This window comes from Hipposideros armiger, unplaced genomic scaffold (genome assembly GCF_001890085.2).
Source record: "Hipposideros armiger isolate ML-2016 unplaced genomic scaffold, ASM189008v1 scaffold_611, whole genome shotgun sequence".
NCBI classification, from domain to species: domain Eukaryota; kingdom Metazoa; phylum Chordata; class Mammalia; order Chiroptera; family Hipposideridae; genus Hipposideros; species Hipposideros armiger.
The window spans coordinates 870,705-891,140 of NW_017731961.1; the positions used below are offsets into that span (position 1 = coordinate 870,705).

General features: G+C 41.8%; 1 protein-coding gene across 6 annotated transcripts in view; it reads right to left on the bottom strand.

Annotated features, from left to right (window-relative positions):
* Positions 1 to 19,447, bottom strand: part of RUNX1T1 (RUNX1 partner transcriptional co-repressor 1) — a 169,052-nt gene extending 149,605 nt beyond the window's left edge. For 2 of the 6 annotated variants that reach the window (XM_019624982.1, XM_019624979.1), the window contains exon 1: positions 19,150 to 19,447. In XM_019624982.1, coding sequence (XP_019480527.1) covers positions 19,150 to 19,177 — 28 coding nt within the window. In that variant the 5' untranslated portion in view covers positions 19,178 to 19,447. Of the gene's footprint in view, positions 1 to 10,882; positions 11,084 to 11,201; positions 11,491 to 19,149 lie in introns of those variants that run through there. The other 4 variants (XM_019624977.1, XM_019624980.1, XM_019624978.1 and 1 more) reach the window with 4 other exon arrangements.
* Positions 19,448 to 20,436: the final 989 nt, after the last annotated feature.

A 20,436-nucleotide genomic window follows, 5' to 3' on the forward strand; every position in this document is an offset into this window, starting at 1 on the left:
AAGCAACATCCTCCACAACTAGACTGAAGAACAAAAGGACAGCAACTTTTCTGTTCCCACTCCCCCAACTCCCCAATAAAAAAGAAAATCTTAAAAAAAAAAAAAGTATATTTGAAAAATGTCATCACATGACAAAGTATTTGGTCCACAGACAGTGCTTGGGGCTCTGAATAAATGAATGTGCTTCAAAAGCCCCTGGAAATAATCCTCTCCTCCTCTTGTCCCCAGGAGTACCAAGCCCAGAGTCTGGGACACACATTGCCTCTGCTTTTTCATCGACTCCTCCTTGACTGCTTACTCTCTGGTTCCTGCTTTCATTCCTCTATATAACGTTAGAATTAAAAGATATTTTATAAACTATCCCATAAACAAAAGTCCAATGCTTGAATTATGTCACACAGTTAGGCTGCTCTGACAGAAAGTTAAGAGTCCAGACCGAGCCCACCTAACCACTTTTTATTCTCCCATGAAGCCCCAAGTTGCCTGCAAAAAGGGGAGCTCAGAACAGTTTGAAATTCATGCAAGGAGCAAACACACATGAGGGAGCCAAGTCCCAGAGAGATCAATAATAAATCCTCCAAGCAACTACTGTTTGAGGAACACCTACCAATTGACAGCCCTGTCACCATTTCCCAAAAAGAGCGGGACCACAAAGATCCCTGGCACAAGGGTATACAAATGGCATCTGAGGTTCCTTTCTGAGTCACATGAAACTCTGCATCTATGTGGGATAGGAAAATTGCCCTTAAACATTTGAAGTGATTCCCCAATTCTAGCACACTAACTGCAGTGGCCACCTAATCCAGATTGCCAACTCTTCGCCCTCTCTAAAACCACCCCTATATCCTAGTTCTAATTATTTTTCCTTTATAACACCTCTAGCACCTGCTTCTTCATTGTACTACAAACCCAATTCTGGTCATCCTTCTATAACAGGGGTCGGGAAACTGCAGCTCACGAGCCATATGCGGCTCTTTGGGTACGTTCGGTCTCAAAAGTTTGCCGATCCCTGGAAGAGCCAATCCTGTCTCTCACAGCAATTTAAAAATTATTCGAGAGCCATAAATATATATTTACATAATCACCATTATGTGAATAATATCCTTTAAAAATGTATAAATGAAACTATGATAGTTTTCCTTTCATTTTCAATTTTACTTCAGAGCCACATGTACGTACCCAAAGAGCCACATGTGGCTTGCGAGCTGCAGTTTGCTGACCCCTACTGTATAGTATCTAACATTTAAACTGTTGCAGCAAGTTTCCTACTAGGCCTCAACCTCCAGTCTTTCCTCAATTCCAATACATCTGGCCCATCACAATCAGATCAACTTTTCAGAAACAACTTCAACTGGGTCTATGGTTTCCCCTTGCCCGACACAACCTTTTATTTTTACTTTGATTTTTTTTTTTAAATTGGGGAATTGGGAGAGGGGAACAGTGTTGGAGAATTGGGGAGGGGGACCAGCCAAATTGTTGTTCTTCAATCTTAGTTGTGGAGGGTGCCAGTCACAATCTGGCTGCCCGTCGGCAGCTTGTGGCCTCTAAGCTCAAGGTGCTGTGTTACAATCTTAGTTGCAGGATGGGCGTAGCCACCATCCCATGCGGGAGTCGAACTAGCAGACTTGTTGTTGACAGCACATGCTCTATCCACTGAGCCATCCGGACATCAGCTCAGCTCAAGGTGCTGAGTTCAGTCTTAGTTGCAGGTGGGCATAGCTACCATCCCTGCGGGAGTAGAACCGGCAGCCTTGTTCTTAAGAGCTTGCGCTCTATTCATTAAGTCATCCAGGTGGCAGCTCAACTCAAGGTGCCGAGTTCAGTGTTAGTTGCAGGCGGGCGTAGCTCACCATCAAACAGGCAGTCTCGTTGTTAGGAGCACGTGTTCTCACCAGCTGAGCCATCATTCCACCTGTTGGCAGCTCAGCAGCACCTCAGCTCAGGTGCAGCATCACTGGCCCATGTGGGAATTGAACCAGAGGCCCTGTTGCTCAGAGCTTGCACTCTTAAGCTAACTCTTAACCAACTGAGCCACTCAGCCAGCCTACATTGATTTTATTAAGATCTATTTTAGGGCCGGCCAAGTGGTGCGTTGGTTAAGAGCTGGCTTGGGGTGCCAGATGGCCCCGGTTCGGATCCCACATATGAGGGCCAGTGACACTGCCCTCTACAGCTAAGATGCTGAACAACAGCTCAACCTGGAGCTGGGCTGCCGTGAGTCGCCGGCGACGGCATAGGCTACAGCCCCTGCTGCAGTGGTTTGCCATGGGCTACCATGTGTAGCCAGCAGCCAGCGTGAGCGGCCAGCAGCCGCTGTGAGCGGCCGTCCAGAGGCCGGTGACTGATCTGCCTCACCCGGGAAGAGCGCAATGATGGGCCAACTTGGACCAGTGAAGCAGCGTCCTCCACAACTAGACTGAAGAACAAAATGACAGCAACTTGTCTGTTTCCCTTCCCCCAATTCCCCAGCGCTGTTCCCATCCCCCAACTCCCCAATAAAAATCTTAAAAAAAAAAAGATCTATTTTACTATGGCATCCTTTGTTAAAAAGAAGTCCAACTAGGAAATCTAATATATGAGACAATTTGTTGTAAAAGCAGGACTATTCTGGTTTCACAATGCTGAGAGAATGAATGAAAGAGGCTAAACCCAATCTGGGTACCCTCCATGCCATCTCCCAACCCTGAGAAGTCCCATAGGACACAAGTTTTTGTTTGTTTGTTTGTTTTTAATTCTGGCTTTCTCAGAAGATAAAGCTTAAATCAAAATGCATGATATTTAAGAGTTATGATCTTTCTGTTTATATTCCAATAATTGCCCAAACTAATTTATTCTCTCTCCATTCCTAACTAACCCACTCCTAAGGCCTTTTCCACATCTGGGCTTCTGCACTCCCCATTCCTACTTTATAACTGCCCATAACCCCATTATAATAACTTTGCCTTGATAAATCCTACCTGTCTCAAAACAAGCTTAAATTCCAACTTGCTCACACCTCTAAAACCTCATTGATTATACCATTTAATTGTTAAATAATCAAGCCCCTTGATCTTTTATAGCTATTTAATTTGTCATGGGTGGGTTTACCATTTAGTGGAAACTGAGCTTACTATCTATTCAGTGTCACCATCTAACATACTGTTTTATACGTAGTAGGAATTCATTAACTATTTATTAATTTACGTCAGATTTACAACCAAAAGTAAAAATTTTAATTTTCTTCCTGATACTCTAAAGTCATTATCAAGACTACCCAATTTGCAAATGCCTTTCTTTAAAAATAGTCAAATTAGGTTTAATGGGTTGCTCATTTTATAGTTCTTCATTTTTATTTTTCTCTGAGATTTTATGCCTACTCCCCCTAGGCAACTCAAAGCTTCACCTGGACATGTCAGTGGAGATGGATCACATTTACTTTCTATTTAGACCTGAACCAACCTACCTACCTTTATTTAAACAAAGGAATGAAAATTCATTGTCCACATTCGTTTCCCACCAGAGGTCAAATATGGATCTCATTCCTAAATAAACCTAGCGAGAGATGAGAATGAAAATGTGGAACAGGTAGGAAAAGAGGTTGGGTAGTCAAGAATACTTACTTGTCAGACACATGATAAAAATTAACCAATCCTAACAGTCACTTAAAAAGAACACTTTCACAGGAAAGGATTATTATGTCAGTCTGATAAACACCACAGTTCCAGTCCCAATATCATCTGCTGTTCTTCCCAGCTGTGTTTGCTCATCACTGTGTACATAACATATGCATAGATTCATAAAATAAACTTGCAGTCTTTCATGACCTGTTTTACAGCTCACATCTTCCTGTATCTTGAGGTTAGGAAAAGGAATATAGTACATCCAGTTTTGAAAGAGACTAACCAACTTCCTAAGGCATTGTATGTAAAGCACAGCTTCCACCATGCTTACAAGGTCCACTGGGGAATGATGTCCCAATTTCTGATATTCTGCTTGCCAAATCTAATGTATATTTGAAATGGTCTCTGAAATGGTGCTGTGTTAATTCCCTGGCACCACAACACTGCGTCAGCATTTGCAGATACCATTATCTATCTACTTTCCTAATATCTCTCTGATCTGCTACCTGAGTGTCACCAGGTGCACTCCCCACAAGGTCTAGTGGAAGTGACCTCCGAAATCCTCTTTAAATAGCATCTTGGGCCGGCCAAGTGGTGCGTTGGTTAAGAGTTGTCTTGGGACCCCAGCTCTGAGCAGCAGGGCCCCGGTTTGGATCCCACATTAGTGCCAGTGACCTGCACCCTCTACAGCTAAGATGGTGAACAACAGCTCAACCTGGAGCTGGGCTGCTGTGAGTTGCCGGTGACTGGCGTAGGCTTCAGTGGGGCTGCAGTGGGTTGCTATGAGCTACCATGAGTGACTGGCAGCCAGTGTGAGTAGCTGGCTGACGGAGTGAGCTGCCAAGAGCCGCCTTGAGCGACCGTCCAGGGCCTGGCGACCGACCTGCCTCACCTGGAAAGAGTGCAATGATAATACCAACATGGGCCAGTGAAGCGACGTCCTCCACAGCTAGACTGAAGAACAAAAGGACAGCAACTTGTCTGTTCCCCTTCCCCGATTCCCCAATGCTGTTCCCCTTCCCGAATTCCCCAATAAAATCTTAAAACAAAACAAAACAAAACAAAACAAAAATAGCATCTTACAGCTAGTTTTCTCTCCTGGTGCTCTAATAGACCTGTCCACATCTAGATCATCACTGCTCTGTCAATATTTCCTTTCATTATTAGTGGCCCCTAGCTCTTAAGCGTTTTAGACAAATTGCCATTACCTCTCATGGTAATAGTTTCTCTATTATTTCTCAGATGTAATATTCAATCCAGTCAAGTCAGGTAACAACTAAGAGCTCAACACATAAGTATGTTTTAAGACATTCTCTTTTGTAGCAAAGAACTTCAATTTGGCTTCCCAATGAGCTCTGAATACCAATGCAAATGTCTTCAACCCATGAAGCAACAGTGATTCTCGTGGCTTCCATTTCTAATGACAGATGAAAATAACATAACTTCCAAGTCCTGCCAATTGCAGATATTCCTAATAAAAATAAGTGTCTACTATCATCCTGGATGAGGACAAAGTGCTCATCTTGATCAAATCACAAGTATAAGAATACAATAGCTTCTAAGGTGCAAAGTAATTCAGCCCAGGTTCATTAGTAATAGTTTCACAAATTAGAATTAAATTTATAATAATATCTATATTTTTTACAAACTAAAGAAAAATACAGAATCAGTTATTGGTAACAATTGGGCTTTTAACTGTTTTTAGAAGCAATAGCAGATTTTCTTCAGACGAAGCAATAGGACCATCTTTCTTACTTAAAAACTGATTCTTAGCCAAATGACAACATGCCCTTATTTATTTAAATGAGTTGCTACCTAGCAGGTTCTCTCCAAAAGTGATTTAAATATGTCATTTTCTAAATATCCAAGTGACTTATGACTTAGGTCCAAAGTTTGTGGGTATGGCAAATACTTGATAAGCACAACCAATCACCACCATGCTTTAGCCCCTACTGTATCACATCTTCCCCCAGGCACCAAGTTCATCTTAGCTAGCAACTATGAAAGGAAAGTATGCAGGTCACTTTCTTTGAGCAAAACTTAAAATCTTTAGCTCCTTCTCACTGCATACACAGGCTTGTTCCTCCAGCATTCACCTCTGAACAAGGTATAATAACAGCTAAAATTTCAATCATCTAAGGTCTAGGGTGGCTATGGAAAAAATGGCTCCATATCCCTGACGCCACTTCTTTACAATGGACAACAGTGGTAAGATAATCATGTTTTACACTGATTCCATTTCCCTGTTGTATGGAGACTAGTAGTGTCCCCTCAACTCAGAATTAAAAATATAAATAAGGATTTATTTTCATTCACCTAACCATGGGAAATTCCTGAAAACCTGCTTCCAGTATCATATGTAGATTCATACATATGAGAGTTGAGACGTCTACTAATCACTGAGTCTGCATATCATTTTACTCCTGAAGAGCTGGAATGCACCCCAGGCCACCCAGCAAAAGTCAGTGACTGAACTGAAAAGGGAACCCCAATTTACCTACTAGTTATAATAGTTATAATACAAAGAATGCTTTATACTACATAACTACAATTATAAACTCAAAATGGTGCAGAATCCCTCTCCTTCTTTCTTAAGAAGTGACCAGGAAGTTGGACCTGACCAACTGAGAGATGCTGAGATCAATACAAGTGTCGGGGAAGTGGACACTGGGAAGAAGACAACTCCAGAGTGTCGAATGAGATCAATAAAGGGAACAGATTGATTCTTCATGGCTTCAGTGTAGCGTAGAAAGGTGGTATTTTGACAAGGGGACAGAGGTTAGTAATGGAGAAGCCTGGACTAGGAGGTATTAAGAGATACAGACTGGCATACATTTGGGTGTATCCAAGGATATCTGTCAGTAGCCAACTCTGTTTCTTAGGTTGAGGATGAGGGCATACATAAAGAAAACAATAGATATACAGATCATAGCTGCTAAGGAAAATATTAAGCCAAGTATTCAGAGAATAAGATTCTAATTATTAGAACTCAGGAACAAGTAGGTAATTAGTTTTGGGGACACAAGGAAACCTCAGTTTTCTATATTTGGACAAAAGGTCAAGCCAAAAGAGCACTACAGCCAAAGTCTTAAAGTGAGGTGCTAGAGCTCTTTGAAATGAAGAAAGTGAAATGCTGGTTAATCATTTGCTTTAAATTAGTGATGACAATGTATGTGAAGGTTAACTCCAAGCTCACGGTATTTGTCAGTTCCTCTCCTCTCTCCCAAGACCAACAACTAGGAGGCAGCCCTTAAAAGCCCAGAGCACACTTAGAAGTAGTCTATGCCCAGGCATTAAAGGATTAATGAAACTAGTCAATCACATTCCCTAAGGCACTTAGAGGTGCTGAGATTGTTGAACAAACAATGGGAAACCTTTACATTTGTGTCCTTCCACCACATTCAATAAGATTTATATTCTAAAGGCCCTATTTACCCAAATACTGATTTGCCTTAGAGATCTTGACAATATGAAACCTACAAAAACAAATGCCTGCTTTATTTCTTCATGAGTTATATTATACAGACAATCTCAATTAGAACTATTAAAGCAGGAAGACATTAAAAGGTAGGTCTCTTACAAGTCAGTGAAAATGTCAGTGGTTCTAAGCAGCATTGATGGTTTTAAACTTTTTCAAACAGGAAGGTCTCATACCTTAAACCTCAACCTGGGACATTACTTTATCAGTGGTTCTGAAGTAGGAGCCTGGACAACACTTCATTAAATGTGAACATTTTGAAAAGAGTCCTAAACAACTCTCCTCTGTTGACGCCACCTTAGGCACCAAGGCTTCAACACTGAATGTGGCTTCAGCACAAACAACGCATTAGAAGATCATATACAAACTCATGGGGTTGTGTCTGTGAAATACATACACCTGCTGACACTGATATGTGACTCAGCATCATTTCTTGAGGGTGGCAAAGTGCTTGGTGCTTGTACCAGGTTTATATCTACATGGCTGCCCAGGTCTCTGAAAGATATCTGCACAGGATGCATGCCAAAATTGGTCTTCAAATCAGAAATTCCTTACAAGTATTATTTTTTGGTTGGCTACACATATGTAATCACAAGTACATACACTCAATACTGCTCTTCAAACTACCTCTTCTTTTGAGTTGGTGTTTCAGAAGAAACACTGCGTTTGTTAATATCCAATATGCTAATGTGTCACAATGTCTGTCTTCCCCTTAATTCATTCTGGAGATATTCTGGGTTTATCTGTGAAGAGTGTGTCTGGCAATTCAAGTGTGAAACCACAAGCTACATGGCCTCTAATTGATCCTAAGCAGTGATCACATCTCACCCTAGACAAATTACTATAGCCACAAGTCAACCCAACTGCAATTGTGAATAGAGTCAATATTGAATCTGATCCAAATTTCATCAGTCTTCCTTCTACCTTAACTTTCTATGCCCAGTTTCAAATGGATAGCACTGTCATTTATTTTCTTATTATAGGGATGATGCAGTATTATTTATATTATGACTATTTAAGATGTATTAGAGTTTTCTTTCTAATTAATCCTGGATGATAAAGAAAAAAAAAAACATGTCTTTCCTAAAAAGGTCACTAGTAAAATGCATCCAATTTTTTTTTCTCTAATGTGGTACTTTCCCTGTCCATAAAACTTATTTGATTAGCAGTAATATAGAAGCTAAAGCTTTTGTATGCAGGCACTCAAGCATAATTTAATCATTTTATTTAAGCATGAAAAAAATTATTCTGAAAGCCTTAATAGGTAAAATATCCCTGATTAGTTTCAACTTACACTTGCAGGTGTATTAAAGGTGAAATAAATCACAGGATATTCAGTATGCAATGGAATAATGTTAACTTTGTTAACAGTTGGCAGCAAGTTTTAAAAAATTGTAGCATTAGAGAATGTGAAGAATAACTATCTCATTTAAAATAACTGTATTTAAACAGGTTATTTTAAAATAAATTTTGTTTGTGCGAACCCTTTTTATATTACTAGATTTTTGCCTATGGAAACCTCTATTATAGTCAAACAAGTTGAGGTCCTAATTGCATAATACCATGTATCTGCTGAGGATAAAAGTGCCAACAAATGAAAATGAACATTAGGCAAGAGATTGTCAGAAAAGAAAATTTTCCTTTTTCTTTCTTTCTTTCTTTCTTTCTTTCTTTCTTTCTTTCTTTCTTTCTTTTTGTTTTGTTTTGTTTTTAAATAACCCACTCATATTAACAAAAGACTGCAGTGGCTTCCAAATTATAGGTTGTTATTTTTAGTGAAAGTAGTTCAATATTCATATTGGAGCAGATGTAGCAGTTTAACAAAACAGCTCTTCAAATCCTGCACAAATTGAAAACAGGAAAACTGATTGCATTTTCTCTTATCACTTTCCTTTTCTGAATTGATACTTTTGGCCTTTTGAAAATTTACACATGGCTTTCATCTCAACAGCACCTGCTGATCAAATATAAACCTAACATTTTCATGAAAATATTATAAAGGATTAGGTTTGTTCTAAAGGCTGTAAAGGGCAATCAATTGCCTACTTGATGGCAACAATTGCTGTGTATACAGCATATTCATAATAGTTTTATATTTTCATTAAACTTTTAAAAAACATGTTATATCCCTTCTGATTTTTTACATATTCACTTTTTGTATGATTCACATTTCTTTGACTCAATGTCTGCCTAATACTTAGTTTTATTATGCAAAGACTAAACAAAGTATATAAAAGGATAGATTATAGTAAGCAGATAAGCAATACTTAGTATTTTCTCTGCCTCTGCTTGGAATACACACATATTTATCTTTACATATCACTGTCTATGCATGCACGTGGGTGTAAAATATCTACATCCCACTTTTGTATTCCACCAACGACAGAAAACAGCAAACAAAAGTCAGTCAGTTCCTATTTTGGAAGGGGCCTCACCGTTCTTTATCAGATATAGATTTAGCAGGTGCTTGGATGTTTGAGTACTCCAGACTGGGGAAAAACAGATGTCACCCACAAACAAACTGGCAAACATTTAAAAGATGTAACCAACCACTGCAAATACCTCCAGAGAAGGTAAAGGTCCATCTTGATAATGGGTATTCTTATATTTAAAATATGCAAGTTTGGTTGCTAGGCAGCTTCTTAGATTTTTAAATAAAAGTGCGACATACTTTTCTCTGTAACACCCAATTCTGGGTAAAATTAAAGATGCTCCTAAAAAAATGCTATCTGTCAGTTTCTCAGCCAACAGAGCTCTACCGGTACTGAAGTATTCCAGGCTGTCCATCCCAATTCTGCCTCCATGATAAGGTGGCCTGAAGGCAGAAATGACATACAGTAATATATGTGCCACTCTGACCAGTTGGTCTGTGAATTTCAGTGTTTCATCATGCTCACTGAGGCAACAGCAAACCTGAAATGTCAATATGTTCAGTCAATGGAAGTAAAATAATGGGACTCTATTGTCTTACTCATTCGATCTGCTGCTGTCAACAAGGAAACATGCTCCCTCGCTTTAAACAAGTTTTAATTAGACTTTCAGGTACTGGATCATATTTACCTATGAAAACACCTATCTTGACAAGGAGTAGGAAACAAACCAGTCATTTTGTTCCACTTTTATCCATTTTTAAGAACCTTCCAAAGTTGCTAATATAATTTTGTGAAATATTCATGAGTCAATAAAACATTTTTTTCTTCTTCTTTTTTCAAACTAATTCCAAGGGAAAAAAATTCCATGGTTCAAATCCAAAATACAAATCTATCTAACAGACTCAGAGTGACTTTTTTTCTCTAAACCTATTGAAGTCATACTATAAAAGCAACTAATTTCATATTAAAGTAGGCTTCATTTGCGTTTCTTACTCATTCAAGTATGTTCAATTCATCACCCTTTCAAAACAAGTCACACAAAACCAAACACAAGTGATCAACTCCAAAAGCGGCTCCCCTTTTTTGCTCAGTTTGTCAATCTTACAAATGAGGGGTAAATGAAACTACTGTTAAAATAAGGGAGATGATGCTAAGAAGGGCAGAGGGTGGGGGGTGAAGAGGAAATAAGTCATTCAAATTTCACCCAAGTTCTGTGGCCCTTCCTTGCACCAAAGAGAGACAGTCTCATTTTAAAATAAAATATAAATGAACTAATCAAGTTGTTAAGCAGCTTTTTCTCTCCCCTCTTCATCTAAAGGCTTCAGAATATAGTCAATAAATAATCTATTGTCCCCCTTTATTGAGTCTCTTTAAACCTATTCAGACTGGCAAAACTAAACCCAATTAAAGATAAGGCTCTCCGGTAATCTCACCTCGGTAAATCCTGTCTGGATAGCAGAGGTGATGGGAGATAGCGGCCAGGCCAGGGCTGATGCCTCCTCCTTACCCATACAACAAAAGGCAGATTTCTCTTTCTCCCTCTGCTAATCTTTAAATGTAAATTCTCTGCCAGCTAAGAGGAGCGACAGATAACATGTTACATCTTCACTTCTCCTGGTCTTATCGACTTCTGAATCATTTGGAAAGGGAGAGAGGGAAAGAGAAAAGCAGCCTCCCGGTGCTCCCCCACTGATTCTTCCCACCCCCATCCTTCCTCCCCACTTGCCTCCCCTCCCTATTCACGGAGATTACCTTCTGGCAAAGGAGCGCAGGAGAGGCAGTGCAGCCGAGGAGGCACCCAGACCGTGGCTTTGTATTCATTAAACACACATTGGAGCTTATCAGGAGTAAAAGGCTTGTCAGGATGGCACATTGTGTGTGAGTGAGTGTGTGAGCGCAGGAGGGAGAGGAGAGAAGCCAACGTGCATCAGGGTGATTACAGTATCAGCAGGGCCCAGATGGAGGCAGGAAAATAAACAGAGGGTGCGTGTGAGACAGAGCAGGAGAGGGAGAGGGAAAGTGGGAGAGAGAGGGAGACAGAGGGAAGAGAAAGACTGGAGGGAAGAAACCAGAAGGGATAAAGGGTGGGGGCTCAGGCCCCGGATGGGGGGTGGCAAGTGGGGGTGAGGTACCCCAAGGCTGGCTGAGAGCAAGAGCCAGGCCTGGGGTTTCTTCTGCATTCCCAAATCTGCCCCTATTCTGAGAAAAAGGGAGGAATCCAGGCTAGCAAACTGTATTTCCCTACTCTAGATCCTGAACATTTTGGAGGTTCTGTCAAGGTCAGAGGGAGATCAAGAGCTCTCTTTTGGCAGAGAATAACAATGAGACATTCACCATCCTAGCTCCCTCCATCCAAATAGCCACAATTTGCAAAATAAGCCTAGCTGAGTCCTCAAAGCAGTTACACAGCCTTTCAGAACAACCTCACGTGGGAGTTCTTATCCCTTTCTTTGCTAACCCCAACATTCCTAAATTACACACACACCACAAACCCATGCATACAGAGATGGACACAGGCAGATATAAAACTCCTTTCCCTTGGCTTTAATGTGTAGCAGCAGAAGACTTGTGCAGCCAGAATCCCTGTGATAAAGGCCATTTGTGATTGGTAGCTAGCTACAGGTGACTCTTAGACACCTGCTCCACCTCTAGAAGTTGTGCTGGGGAGGGGGTTCCTTATGTGTACATCTGAGAGTCTATTTTGGAAGTGGGAATTTGACAGTGAGGCAATCAATCTCTTCACCCACCCAAAGCCTGATAATCAATCAGGGAACAACAGAACTAATGCTCCTCCATCAGACCAGAGTTCATCCTACACCCCATCAGGGTTAGGAGGAAGATACATCTGAGTAGTCCCATGGGAGCCCCTTTTTACTTTTAAATGTGCCCATCAGACAATCTGAATATCTGATCAGTGCAAATAATGCAGCAAAAAAGGTTACTTTATTTGGGGAGGGAGAGCATTTGGCTATGTTGTATTGTATAATATTTCAAGGCTCTGAAGCTTGGTTAAGAAACTCTCATTACAGTGCCGACCGAGTGGTGCTTTGGTTAGGAGTTGGCTTTGGACGCCAGCTCTGAGCAGCAGGGCCCCAGTTGGGATCCCACATGAGGGCCAGTGACGCTGCGCCCTCTACAGCTAAGATGGTGAACAACAGCTCGACCTGGAGCTGGGCTGTCATGCATTGCCAGCAAGGGCGTAGGTTGCAGTGGGGCTGGTTGACAGCGGGCAGCGCTTTCGTGAGCTGCCGTGAGCTGCCGTCCAATGGCCAGTGACCAACTGCCTCAGCCAGGAAGAGCACAATGATGATACCAACATGGGCCAGTGAAGCGACGTCCTCCACAACCAGACTGAAGAACAAAAGGACAGCAACTTGTCTGTTTCCCTTCCCTGATTCCCCAACGTTGTTCCCCTTCCCCAATTCCCCAATAAAATCTTTAAAAAAAAAAGAAAAAAGAAACTCTCATTGCAGTATGAAGAGTGAGTTCAGAATGAAGTGGCCTGTAAACTGCGTAACTGTTCATGGCATACATTGTCACCCCAGCTGCAGTGACATCTCAGGTTATAAAATAGTTTATGCATGGGGTCTCAATACAAAGGGCCAAAGTGGTAGGGGTGAGGGGAGTAGGGCTAGTCAGTAGAGAGAAAACACAGATGAGCAAGAGAGGGGCCTCACAAAGGAGACAAATTTGAAGAAGTCCTTTAGAAAATGAGGAGAGGCATTGTTTGATCAAGCACTCTCCTCCAAACCACTGAGCCAAAACACAGTTTTATGCGTAGTAGGTCCCCACCACCATGCTCCCACCCCAAGAAAAGAATTAAGGGAACGTTGATAGATAAGGGAAAGAGAAAACAGCTGGGCATAGGTGGGGGAAGGGCATGTATGAAAAATCTTGTCATGCAATGAATGTCAGATAAAAAGGGGTCTGCCACAATCCACCAGTAATCCAATAATGTGGAAAACCTCGGGGTATCACTGAGAAGAGTACAGGTAATTCTTTTCCATAAATCTTCAAAAAGTGACAAGGTTCAATAGTTAGAGAAGGGTACAAGGGTAGGAGTAAACCAATTGGCAGGGTACATTACAAAATCGAGTGAGCTCTACTGAATGGGTGATAATCTGTCATTCTTACATGTTTTCAATTTAATAACAGATTTCTGGAGTATCGTTTTAACTCTCATAAAGGGTTACCTTTCACTTTTTCTCTGGTTGTTATAGAAAACTGCATTCAGAGTAACCAAACGCAACCACACATACCTTTCTCTTTATTACATTTTAGTTAGATCAACTTGGACACAGACTACATGCAAATGCCTGTAAATCCAACACAACTCTAGGAAGAAAAAAATACAATTTATAAATGCCCACTGATTTTTCTACTACATGCTATTGAAAAAATTGATATTTAAAAAAACAAAACAAAACAAAACGATGCAGTATTTTCAAATTCCAGAAAAGGCTTACATTATTTTTCTTTTAAAAGCATCCAAATACCAAAGACATGAAGAAAACTGTGCGAAAGCTAATTTGCTGATGTTCTTATTTTGTAGGGGCACAGTATTTCTGTTACCACGTCGTTTTTTCATTGAAATTTGACTCATAGTTATATTAGAAAACCTCAACCAATTCTCAAATGAGAAGAATCCATGACTCTCTTCCAAAGCAAACACTTTGCTGCAAAGCTTTCAATTAAAACAACAACAACAACAATATAATAATCAAGAACTATAATCACAGAATAAGTGTACAACAGAGAGTGGTTTCTATAATCACAGCTGTCCTAAAGTTTAAGCTGAACACTAGAAATCTTAATTTCAACTAGTTCTTTACTTAATAATAGGTTACCTTCCTATAAAAGCAAGAAGTCCATCTGCCCCAGACAGATAAGTTTGAAGCATTAATTCAGATAAAAATCTAGCATTTTCTTTTTTTCTTTGAGTATGTGAATTCTAGTGTGCTATAATGTGAGAATTCCAACATATGACCATTATGGCATATCTCATAGCTCAGCTTGTCATTATTTCATTTGCAATTCTTATGTTAATTATGTTCATAATTACTATAAACAGATGTGGTAGACATTCATGTAACCTTTTATTGCAGAATGTATTCCTCACTCATTTTACTTTATTTCTCATGTATGTGAAATTGAAATGCAGAAAAAAAGAAAAAGACTAATTTTCTAAAGTTTTATATACATATGTTAAAAACAAAACCTACCTTCTACTTCATCTGCATTTTAAAATATTAGAATATTCTTAACATTTAAGTTGCTTTACAACACATTTTAAAATTGCACACTAAACCTCACTGCTGCTCACTAAATTGTAGCTATGGATGCCAAACTAAGGATAGCATTCGCGTCCAAGTTGTCTTTTTTTTTTTAATATCAAAGGTTAATGCAGCAGAATTGTGCTTCAAAACCAAGTGCCTAGCAGCTACATAGCGATTTATTCACTCATAACTCAACCATCACCCTCTTTACATAAAACACATTTACAATAAAATCAGTATGGATTTCATTAGCTGAAAACCTCCTCGAATTTCATTTCTTTGGCCTTAATCTATAATTAGTGTGGACAGACAGGTGCAAACCCTTCTCTTCTACAGATGGCTACTGGAAATGGTGCAAAGTAGCTCCTTCTGTTTAAACAACACAGAGATAACCTGCTCTGTCTTATCACTTACAATTACCTCCATTAAACTGAACTAATGTTTGCTTTAATAAAATGTTCACTGTTCTTTAAACATTATTTAGGAACTCTTATATTAATGGCTGTAAAAAAGTGAATTTGGTAGGTATCTCTTTAGATAATAATAATTTATGCTGGATAACATTTTCCCACTGATGAATAATACTCTAAGGTTCATAAAGTAAAGGTGTCCGAGCTGATTTAACATTTGATAGTTATTTTGTGTAAATAGTCAAATATATTTTTAAAAGGCATGTCAGTGACAAACAATTTTTAACAAGCAAGGTGAGAGGAAACATTTTTCATGAAGTTTAGAAGTATGAAAGGTTTAATTTTTTTCTTATAGGTTGTTATTAAAGTGTATAACTCTTAAAATCTCAGATTGTTTTCAAAGGATATTTATGTTAACCTAATTTCATGTATTTGTTTAACTTCTTATAGATTATTCATCATTTTAAGGCACATTTGAAAATTAACTATGGATGTAAGTGCACTCTGTAAGCACATGGTTAAAAATAACTCCACTCCATAATAAATAACTTCTATAAAGCCAGAGATCACTTCTTCCTGCTTCTGCTATCAATAAAATCTGTGGATCACTATATGATGAATAAGGTGTCCATAAAACAAAGAACTTTTAAATATCCAAATGGCAGCAAATAAATAGCTTTTCTCACTGAACTTACTAACTTACAGTAATAGACCCCAGTAAAATGCAACTGACTCGTTTTTTTCACATGCAAATCATGCAGGTGCCAATTTTTAAGACTGCTTTGCTATGAAGGACTATGCTGCCTGCATAAAACCTCAATGAAGAAGGCTTTGCATTCAGTGCCTGTCAGCTGATGTTCATATCAAAGAAGTGAGAAACAGGATTTGACAGTGAAGAATGTCCTAAACTGACAACCACTGACCAGCATTCCTATTGGAAGCATTGCTTCTCCTGATCCCTTTGCAATGTTTTTATTTTTCTAAGTTTTGTTTTTTGCTAAGCTTCTATTTTACAATAAAATAAATGATAATGACACCTTACATTTGTGTACTTCTTTGAAAATTTTGAAGTGCTCTTGTATTTGCAAATATTTAGACTAACATCCTCGATGGGAGAGCTCATCATCAAATACCAGCATCAAGGGCAATATTCTACTTTTCTTCAGAAAGGGAAAACTAAAAATATTAAAAAGCTGCAGTCCTATAGGTGTGAAACAACACTATTTCCAGCAACTTACAATCAATAGTGCAGTTTGCATTGTTTTGCAAGTAGAATGCTTCTTATTAGAAAGGTCTTTTAAGGACCATTTTAAAATCAAATTATTAGCAGATATTAGTGGGTCACAGAGACTACTAGTCTACAAAGGAAAATATCATTTCAAAGACTTCTGATCTGCTTTGAGTTGCCCAAACATTAGTGAAAAAATAGACTGCTTTCTCCACTGCTTTTTTTAGGTATGAACTGAACACTGGAGAAACTACATACTCAAATTCTCCCACTCAATAGTTTGCTTTGCAAATAAAGTGACTGCTGTCTAAATGGTTTACAATAACATTATTTATGTTTAAACAAAGATTTTTAATATAAAGTTCTCTTAGTATAATCTTAGATAAAGTCAGTTTTCATGCACTCAGAACAAGCCTGATTATTTGGTTGGAATTTTGTCTTTGGAAAGAATCAACCAAAGAAATATCAAATGCTAAATACAGTAAAAGTATGCAACGATGGACTTCAACTTCCTCAACATCCATCCTGGCTGCAAAAAAAGCCGGGGATCAAACTGAGATTCCATGATGAATACTGGGTAAGGCTGTCAGACCTCCTTCAAAAAATAACAATCAGTAAAAGAAAGGAAAGAAAAAAGAAATCAGATAGCCCTATCTATGCTATCTGGAAGCTCCCATAATGTAAAAACTAGACTACATTTTCAGAATAAACAAGGGGACAAAATCCATAGAATTATTAATTTGCTTCTGCTTGTACCCATCACAGCTGACATAAACACCCAGGTTGGGACTCTTTTGGTTTAAGAAATAATGGTGTTTGTCGACCTTTTCTAAGAAACTGTGACAGGAGAAACTGGGCGCAACAGAATACTCACATGGTCAAGGCAAAACGCTGCAATAAACTAAAAGGAGGCCCCCAACACTAACAAACCATTTATCACAGAGAAGCCGGTCAATTTGTATTCTAGTGAGTCTGGACTCACTGGGCACAGACCCAGTTCACTCTGTTCTATGCAAAGGAGGGGTATAAAAGCCACTGCGTGCACTTAAAAACGGTACAGATGTTTAAAAGGAGACTAAGAGGGGGGGGGGGAACCCTGTAAAACAGATTGCAGTTCACACAGAAGGCAGAAAGAAAATGCTTTGGTCAGCAACCCGACCTCTATCAGAGGATAAATCAATTTGCAGCAGCTGTGGACAGCTATTTATATACAGGCCCTGGGCAGATTAATTAAAGGAAGAGAAGTTAAAAATTCAAGGGGGCTCAGAGTTACATTAAGCACATAAAGTTGGTCTGGGGTGGCCTCTCTGCTCTCCTGGTCTTCACTGCCTCGCCCTGGCCTTGGTGTCTCGTCTGCAGAACCTCCTCCAAGGCATTCGAATACAAGCTATTCCTTAAATCGACATTTGGCAGGTTCCTCCAGGAAGCTGCAGCCAGGCTATGGCACATTGGGATTTGAGATGCCCAATGTTAAAGAAAAGCTATGCTCAGAGGATTTCTCCACTATGCTTTACGAATAAGGAGGCCGAGGGCTGCAAGGATCCCCAGCCATATCCTCCAAACTAATAGGTTGGGGTGGGGGTGGGGGCTAATTTTAGTAACCGTCTTGGTTCAAATCCTACTTCCCGCAGTCATAGTACTCAAATTTTCAAGGCTTGACCGCCCTTACCAGAAAAAGAAAAGTTAAAAAAAAATGGATTTAAGCCTCCGGTGCCGACATAACGGTACTTGCTTAAGGCGTCCTGACCAGCGCTGGGTCCGCACCTGAAGAGGGGTCGGGGTACGCCAACCACCCCAGTCCTTTCAGGTTCTCAAAGAGAGCGGTGGGCCGGGGGACAGGGCACGCTTCTCCACTGGTTCAAGGGTTTCACCTGATTGGTTTCTAATCGAAATAAATTCCCCGGACGCGGCTCCCCATTTGGGTTCCGCCGGGCGGGAGCTGCAAAGCACGGGCTCTGCTCTCCGCTCAGGAGAGCTCGCAGGCACCGCGTCGGGGCCCGGACCGGAACACCCAGAGGGACAGGGCGGCGGGGCCGGGAGCGCGCAGAGGTCGGGGCAGCAGCGACGCTGCCCACGGATCCCAGGCGGTGAAGGTTAAGAGGCGCTCAAGTCACGGCCGTCACCCGCCGGCGGTGGGGCTTACCACTCCAGCACCGCAAACGCCTGGAAGTAACAGGGAAAGTTTGCAGACAGGCGCAGAGAGCCTGAATGTCGCTAAGAGGACCCCGATCCTAGTCGCAGCCAGGTCTCGAAGTTAAGATTCCGCTCTCTTGCTCCTAGTGCTAAGTTTTCCACCATCGAAACGAGCCTTTTCCAGTTAAAAAACAAACAAACCAACAACAACAACAAAACCAACCAACCAACCAACCCACTGTACGGGTTTAGGGCCACCTGCCAAACGCACCGTGGGCACCCTGACCAGTTGTTTTGTAGGGCTGGGGATCTGGGGTGAGGAACCACGCATCATCTTCCTGCTCATATATAGTGACCATGGAGAGGAAAGAAAAAAAAATTTAAGGCAGTGCGGGAAATCTAAGACATGAAAATTGCCATCTTTGGCTGACCCGTGAAGTTCAGTGTCTTTGAAGGCTGAAGTCACCCGCAATGTTCCTCTTTACCCTGCAGCGTGGTCCTACTCTAGTTGAGCGACAAGTACTGCCTGGAGGCTCTGGGCCTAATAATCCAAATGAAGATGACGGCCATCAGAATAATAATTAATAGTAATGGCCAGGGGCCCTTCCCCTTGCCCGCCCGCCCGCTAGCCCAGCCCTCGCGCAGGCACTTACACTGCACAGGGACGGAGAGTCCCACCATCAGCCACCGGCTCTGAGCTGCAAGTAAAACTTCCCGTCGTCTTGGCTAGCCCGCGAGGCGAGAGGTAAAGGATCCGCGCGGCTTCCCTGGCGAGGCCAGAGTGTCCGTAGCCACTCGCCCACACGGGATCGCCACAGGCCTTGGAGTCACGCCGCGGAGTGCCTGCGGCCGCCCGGCGCTGCGCACAAGAGTTGCGGTGCAAAAAGCCCGGGGTCGGGGACGCCAGCCAAAGGCAGCCTCCACGCAGAACCCTAGACTTGCGGAGCTCTGCTCCCCTCCTCCCACCTCCCTCCCTCCCTCCGGTTTTCTGTTGTTGCTGCTGTGGCAGACAAATGTGATGTGGGGCGCAGGGAATTGCCACTGTCACAGGCGGCGTCTGCGTCTGCCTCGCCAGCCCTCGCTTACTCTCGAGGAAGGCGACGCATTTATCTGCAGGGCGGCAAGGCGTCCGCCGAGGAGCAGGAGCGCCGCGCGCAGTGCGCGGAGAGCGCCCGCACCAGGCCAGCCCCCCGCGCGCGCCCGCGCCCGGGGCGCCGCGACCGCACGCGAGGGAGGCGGCGGCGGGGCCGCTACCAGGTGCAGGGGGGAGGGCCCGCGGCAGGGTGAGAGGAGGTGGAGGTAGGAGACATCTGTGTCGTGCAGGGGTCACGGAGGTCAAGTATATGTTAACAATGGGCAGTCCCGGCTCGCTGGGGCGCGCGAGCGGGCGCGCGGGCGGCCTCCCTCCCGGCCTCGCCCTCTCTGCTGCAGGCTGGACGTCGGGCTGGCTCCCTAACGATGCCTTACCAAGGCCGCCTGCTTTCCGGCGGCCTGAGTGCCCTACAGTAACCCAAGAGGACCACTTTCCCCGGCCATCTGGAGTGCTTCTGGCTGTCCTGCCTGTGTCTCGTCACTGGCTGTAGAGACAGCTCTGCTAGAAATCAAGCCACTCTCAGATCTCCTCTCTAATCCCCTTCTGTCAGCTGATTTACAGACTATTTGCTTTCGCATTAGATAATAGTCTCAGAGAAAACAGTTATCGTTTTCTTTTTTTCTCTTTGTTTTTCTACTTCTCCCATAGTATACCATTAGACAGAAAGGCACCACCTTCTGTCTCACGTTTTTGTTGGATGTGCCACCCCTCCTCCCCACATTAATATCAATACTTCGGAAGGGGGAAGGGAGTCCCAGAGGACAAGATAGGGTGAAAGAATTCCAGATATTTCCAGAGTAAATAAATAATCTCTCAGTGAACAGGACTGACAATTTATACAGAGCAA